The sequence below is a fragment of the Acanthaster planci genome, linkage group LG02 (assembly GCF_054643075.1).
Source record: "Acanthaster planci isolate LZ-2023a linkage group LG02, COTS_SCS, whole genome shotgun sequence".
Classification (NCBI taxonomy): domain Eukaryota; kingdom Metazoa; phylum Echinodermata; class Asteroidea; order Valvatida; family Acanthasteridae; genus Acanthaster; species Acanthaster planci.
Genome location: NC_141778.1, coordinates 36,044,747 through 36,052,118, shown reverse-complemented (window position 1 = coordinate 36,052,118; position 7,372 = coordinate 36,044,747). Strand labels below are relative to the sequence as shown.

General features: G+C 42.1%; 1 protein-coding gene across 1 annotated transcript; it reads right to left on the bottom strand.

Moving 5' to 3' along the window:
- Nucleotides 1-479: 479 nt before the first annotated feature.
- On the bottom strand, nt 480-2,119 carry LOC147800209 (uncharacterized). Its single transcript, XM_087132624.1, has 2 exons — nt 765-2,119; nt 480-490 (listed from the first exon to the last, which is right to left on the bottom strand). The coding sequence occupies exons 1-2, from the start codon at nt 1,720-1,722 to the stop codon at nt 480-482; spliced, it is 969 nt and encodes a 322-aa protein (XP_086988750.1). The 5' UTR covers nt 1,723-2,119.
- Nucleotides 2,120-7,372: the final 5,253 nt, after the last annotated feature.

Here is a 7,372-nt window from a genome sequence, read left to right as displayed (position 1 = left end):
ATAGCTGAACCTTCGTTTTTTTTGTTCCGCGATGGGTACCCCAAATCGCTGATAAACTACTCTGAAAGATTGGAGGGAACGTGTGCACTTGGCATGACTAGCCCCAACGAACAGGAAATCAACCAAATAACGCACAATGTTAGGAGATTCGGCCACCTTACGAGTACAGTACTCAAGGCAAGTACTGAACCGCTCTAACGTAGCACAGGATATAGCTCAGCCCATAGGCATGCATTTATCGAAATAAAATTGGCCAATATGGGGAAAAACCAAGCAAATCAAAATCGCTTGGATGGACGGGAAGTAAACGAAAGGCCGACTTAATATCCGACTTAGCCATCAGGGCACTGCGTGGTAAACCTGCGATCATAGTTATCGCCTCATCAAAACTCGTGTGTGAAACGGTAGTGTCTGCGGAATCAATGAAATCATTCACCGATTTGCCGATAGGGGACGACAAATTATGGATTAACCAAAATTCACCCGGAGTCTGTTTGGGCACCAGGCCCATAGGTGAAAAACGGAAATGAGGAAGAAGCTGGGACAAAAACGGGCCAGCAACGCGACCCAAAGCAACTTCACGATCAATTTTTGACTGCAGAATGTTGGGATGTTTGCGAGCAAATGCAGAATTACGAGCAGAGGTACTAACCCTGGGACCTGAATAGCCTACCCGGAAACCGCGCAAAAAACCTTCTTGCAAAATGTGAGAGTCCTGAGTATTAGGGTAAGCCCGTAAAAAGGGAGCATACTACTTAGTTTACCGGGGTTGATGTCAGCTGCCGGCACCTGTGCTGTGACGCGAGACTGTGAGTTTCCCCGACAACGGGTTGTGGGGTGGCCAAATGCCCTGCAGGTGGAGCAGCGATGCGCGAAGCGACACAGGGGGTGGATGCACTGACCGCGGTTGAAGTCGTTACATGTAGGTTGACCAATCCCGGCGACTGGGCGCCGACCACGCCCGAAATCGGACCAGGGGTTGGCGGCAGTGGAGGGGGCAAGCTCGTGTTGCTGATACGGACGAAAATTATGCTGGTGCGAAACGGGCGCACCAAGTAGTACCAGCCAAAGTTCAACATCAATAGTTGCCCAAGAGCAAGACGGCACACGCGCCTGTCGCAATCGAACCTGGATGTCGTACTCGCGCCAACCATACCCCACATGTCGAAATGCTGCAGATCGAATAGTGTCTGCGCACTTCAGTAATGAATGAGCGTGGGTAGGATGTCGCAACAAATACACAGATGCAAAAACTAGAAATGCTGACGTCCACTGCTCGATAGACGTAATATGCGGAGCCTGCTTATTGGGACGAATCTGCCAAAGTGGGGACTCATTGGACCCGATTGTAAAAAGCGTCTCGTCAAAGGAATTATCCAAGCCCGTGCCGCGCGACGACTTCAACGAGGTTCCGAATTCTACGTACTCCCCCCTCCAAGTTTTGTCTTTTGGATGTTGAGGAATCGCGGCCCCGAGATCGTCACAGACGCTAGTTAATGCCATATTTGAATCGGAAGAGGAGGTAATTGACAATGTTCTTGGAGCTGAAGTTCCCGACACCACGGGCGTGAAACTGGAAGGCTGCGGGGCTAATTCAAAAGGAGTAGCAACAGAGGGCTTACCTGGCTCCAAAGTTTGGGCCGAACTCCCTCCAGGCCGACTGATGGTAGCGGGTGCTGGCGTTGCATGGGTAGACTCAACACTCGCACTCTCTGGAATCATTCCGACAGTAGCCAACGGTATAATAGTGGTATCCGGACCGGGTGATGCAAGCTTCGGTGCACTAGACCCTGCAAGGGCCGCGACCACCGACGCATCTTGACGGGAAGACTTGCGAGGCCACCCCCGAGAACGCTTCGCTCCATCCGTCGGCCCAGAAGGAGCCCGCCGCTTGGAATTGGCGAGGGGAATAAATAACAAAATAGCTTTTGCAAAATAGACAGATTTTCTCTTTTCCAAACAAACGCCACGGCTGCTCAAGCAAAAGAGGCATTAAATCACCGTGCCAGCAACCGCAAGTGTACACTACGGACCTACTTAGTGACAAGAGCCTCCAATGTCCCGCGGTGATAAATTATTTGAAGCTGCAATTTATTTTGCCTCAAATTGATTAGAAGTGTTACAGATATAGATTCTTCTGGTAGCCCTACACTCAACTTTCCAGACATCACAATTGTAAATATTTTACACGGTCCAATTATTTTACATTCCGATGTTTTCCCCATGAATTCCAACACAAATGAAACTCCAAAAATCCCAATTTTCTAGAAATCAGCTGTTTAATATATAGTCTAAGGCTCAAATCGTGCAGGTATTTTGAAATTTGGCTACTTGGTTGGACAGATAACACGTTGACAAAACATTCAGTGGTTGACAGCATGACCCATATCTAGACAGTGCTACAAGCTCTGTAAACTAGACATATTATTCTCATCGAATATTCTCGAAACATGTCTAAAGTTCACTGGTCTTTTCTGACATATATCGTCTAATGACCCCAGAGGGCGCTATTTTTGTCTCACGTTGTTTAGAAGAATGTGTTTGACACATGGAACAGACCAGCAAGCTCTTTCCCAACCCAGATTCCCCAAACCTCACAACGCGCACTTGAACCACAACCCCCTGTAGATTATTTAATGAACTTGGGGTTACACGTGTTAATAATACTACTTTAAATAAATGATATTTAAATAATAAAGTGTATTATAAATATGTTTGTCAACAACGCAAGAAACCAAATGTTGCCAACGATGTTGTTAATGCAAACAATTACTGAACTTAAACAGATAATAGAAACAAAGAATTATGTAAAATTCTGCAATGCTTGTAAAGAAAAAAAATCAAAAACTGGCGAAAGTGTGAACATAAAGAAGACAAGTATAAATGTCCAGTGTCGCCCCGTTTGCCTACACAGAAAAACAAAGCAAAGATGCAACGATTGCCACAAAGTTATGTTTTGTAAAAATGGAAAATACAAGAGCAATTGTCATCGATGTTTACATTCAAAGTGAATTATTTTTAATGTGCAATTGTTAGATTTAAAGTTAAAACAGCTGTTATAGAACCACATTAACTCGGTTCACTTAAGAAAGCTTTAGAAATTACTTTTCCATGCATATTAGTATGGAAAAGTGAAATTGTCTATATATAAAAAGTGGGGTAAATGAATAAAATTATAACGCCATATAATAAAGTAGGAAAGATAAAGATGGGTAAAATTCTAATGCTGTTCAAGTGGCGATCGTGGTCGCTGGACAGTCTCAAACAATATGTCAAAGATTTCAAAGTTGATTTACCACCACCCAGAAACGTCGACATTTCAAAAAAGACTTCGTCCAAGCGATTCAATATCATCTCAAAGATTACACAAACAACACGAGGGGCAAAAAAGAACACCTCAACGGATCGTTGAAACACAAAAGTTGCAGATCACACCCACAGGACGCAATGGGCGGTATACAAGATTACATACGCGCGATCAAGTCTTATTTGGATTATGGTAAATTTGATCGCGTCGACATAACTTAAACAACAAGAGTTTATAAAAGCGTTAATTTTGAATTAAAACCGAATAAAATTATTGCAGACTTGAACGGAATTATGATTGAGCACAGAGACTATTTTATTGAATAAATTGAACGTTTTGTCAGTAAAGTCTCGGGTTACATCGTTGACGAAATAAACACACTTTACATCAACATTGGTAGGTTTGGCGACATTGGCGGAAGCAGTTATGTCAAACTTGACAAACATGTCACTGCCAAAAAAGCCGTCATTAATATTAAAAATGAAGATCAACAATGTAAACGATGGTGTCTGAGGGCGGCATTGGAAAAATATACACCAGACGTTGTACAAGGGATCAAAAATAAATAAGACTTTAAAATACACAAAGAGAGAACATCAATTTACACTACAGATGACGGTCTTGTTATAGATTATAGAGTATAGATTTTCCCACACCGTTGTCGCAGATATCATTACAATCAACGTGTTTGGATACGAATACCCCGAACCAGACGAAGAAATAGGTTGTGAAATATTTCGCCAAGAACAAGATCAACGAGGAAAAGTTTTTATTTTACAGCTTTTGAATAATTTTCCACCAGCGGGATTAAGCAAATAACCTCACGTAGACCTATTAAACATCACGGAAGATACCGATTGCTCGCCATCAGCCGTAGTTAAAAGCCACTATTGTTGGATTAAAGACAAATCGAAACTTTTAGCCCAGAAGTTAACGATCACGACGTGAGAAAATATCTATGCGATCGGTGCAGTACACACTTTTATACGCAAGATGATTGTGTCAAACATTTCAAAGAATGCCGAGGCAAAGGAAGCCCAGCTTGCTTCGTTGAAACGCCCAAACCGGAGTTATACAAAGAATACCCCACATTAAAATTTGAAATTTTTTGACACAAAAAAAGTTTTAAATTTAAGGAATGCAACATGAGTTGTGTCGAAATGATGAAAACAAAAGTCATACTAAACAAACTGATTTACGCGGGGGTTACAATACTTGAACTTTCCAAAATGTTAATGTACGAATTTTATTACAACACGTTAAAATGTCGTTACGGCGAACGAGTAAGCTTGCTTTACTCCGACGCCGACAGTTTACTCTTGAAATTAAAAAGGATGACGTTTATCAAGACCTGTTGGACATGCGCAGCCAGTTTGATTTTAGTAATTACCGACAGCGCATGAGCTGTATGACAAAGTCAACAAAAAAAGGTCATCGGTAAATTTAAAGATGAGTTTGGCGGGGCTAGCATATCAGAAACCATTTGTATACGGCCCAAGATGTATTTTATCACACTCGAAAACGGTACAAACGTTAGAAAAGCCAAAGGTGTTAGAAAGCCAGTAACTGACAGTGACTTACAACACGAGTCTTATAGAGACTGTCTATTAAACCAAACAAAGTTTCCAAACGATCATTGTGTGATACAATCGTATCAACATCAGCTTTATACCATTATTCAGAAAAAATGTCGTTACATTCACTCGACACAAAACGATATATTCTCGGCAACGGCATCGATACGTTGGCGTTTGGCCACAAAAGGCTCGAGATAATTCGTAAGCTGTTAAAATCAACTCAGTGAAGGAATTTTAGCGAAAAACTTTTAAATTATTGAAGGCATTTCAGTGTCTTTGATTACCACTTGAAGTTCTTCTTTCACAAAACTCCGTTTGGGTCCATCGAGTAAATAATGTAACGTCGGGCCCGTTTTGGCTTTTTTGGCCATTGACTCGTTTGAATTGACTTGTGCGTTTTTTATTTAAAACACATCTACGCTCCATATTGGATTGGTTGCCCTTTTTACAGTGCCACCTTCTTGTTCGCCGGGGTAATACAAATACCGCACTAAAACGTTTGGGGGAAGTTCTTTGCTGATCTTCCGAAGGCACGTAAAAATCTGACAACTTGGGTTAGGGTGGTAACTTTGCCACACATTTTCCGTCAAATTCCGAGTAAGCTAGCAATGCCTCTCCACGTCGGTAAATTGACGCTGACTCGCGCGCTCTTGTCTCATACGTTCGTTTAAAAAGTCCAACAAACGAACGCTATTTTTTTGGTTAGCTCGCGCCAGTTGTCCCAACGCGAGATCGTGTCGCTTTCGTTCTTCGTCGACTTGTTTTTGACTCAGACTGCTAAATAAAAAATCGGACCCGTAAACGCCATAGCATTGACTATATAGCTCCTCCGACCATCATTAGTGCACTCGCTATTTTATTTTACATATTTTAAAACATGGATCGAAAAGTGAGCGATATATTAGCCGACATCAGTGCCGATCAAACAAACATCGAATCTATGCTGGGTGACACGAGAGCCGACGTGGATCACAACTCTGAAATGCTTTCAGGGATTCAAGATCTGCTTGCAGAAATGTTTCACAAGCGCGATTTAATGGGTATATATCAAGAATTATTCTTGTCGTTGATTGCGTTGTCCTCCTTGTTTAAGATTTTTACATGATTATAAAACCGTTTGATTATAAAACCGTTTCTAATAAAATATGGCGAATCAATACACAAAGAGACTGAATTTGAGCCGCAGGTTAGAAGTTCCTCGTGCCATTAAAGGTGAAAGACGCGAAGTCACCATTACGCACAATCCGAGCTCAATAGCTGCGACGCACACGCTAAACATTCAATTCCTGGCAATGGATAAATACGACGTTGTGGTGCCTAGCACCGCAAAATTTGCTTTCAAGTTGGACTCGACGGAATATCGGACGATGCCGTCGAATCTGCCAACGACAGTTAAGACAAAGCCATCGCGGACGATTTAAAAAGTAGATACTCCATTCCGTTGGACGTTCCCATGTTGACGGTCACGGGCCATTTTTTCCCTCGGGTTTTAAAGAACCGTTAACGAATCAACTCGAGTTCAACAATCAGGATAAAGTAGTTAAATCGACCGACACGGCCGGAGACATTCAATTTCAGACTTGACGTTGGAATACGAAGATCTGGCCCAAGCGTTGCGGCAAAAACACAAAGGCTCCGTGTATTATTTATTTGACAGAATCCATTCGTGGAAGAAACAGTCAGTCAACAAATCAGACACGTTGTGAACATCAATATAGACCACACGATGAAAAGTTTGAAAGGCGTCTTGATCATGTTTAAAGACCCGGCCATTAAAAGCCCAAGGTAATTTTACAATCCGCACATTACAAAAAGTATCTTGACGGTCGAAGTTAAACCGAATCAATTGTTTTCGCAAGGGCTATTCGAATATCAACATTAGAACGAAATTACCAAGTTCTTTGGCGATTCAGATACCAAATCGGGGCGAGCGGTCGTGAAAGACGTGATTCTAACCGGCGTTGACACGGCTAGTTATTTGAAAGACAAGTACAGTTTACTAGTATGGCTCGATTTTAAAAGTTCTGGCGATAACTCGGCACACTAGTCTGGTCAACCGTTGGGTGGAGGTGGCAACATAGCGATACAAATAGAAAGAGCTGCGGGGCAGTTAATAATGTACGTGTTTTAGTGATGGACGCGCAATTGACGGTCGAAGACGGTAATTTTAACAGTTTGGTGTATTAAATCGGGTTTAGAATAGATGAGTTGGAACATGTATAAGTCGCCTCACTGCGCTGGTTTAAAAAAAAACGTATTTAGAAAGGTTGTGGGTATGTACTGACGGGAATGTTTACTTGTGTGATTTAGATAAAGAAAAACTAGAAATTAACGACGCGGTCGACTTGTATCAAAACATTTTTGACGGTGTAAACACTTTGTTTATCGTGGATGACTGTACCTTGTATCAGTTTATTAAATATTGCAAGAGATCAAAGGGAGCAACACTTGCACGCTAAGTAGGATGGCGTTCAGTGGAAGACACTTT

Excerpts from the sequence above, each read along its gene's own strand:
- LOC147800209 (XM_087132624.1), bottom strand. The coding sequence starts at position 1,722 with ATGATTCCAGAGAGTGCGAGTGTTGAGTCTACCCATGCAACGCCAGCA.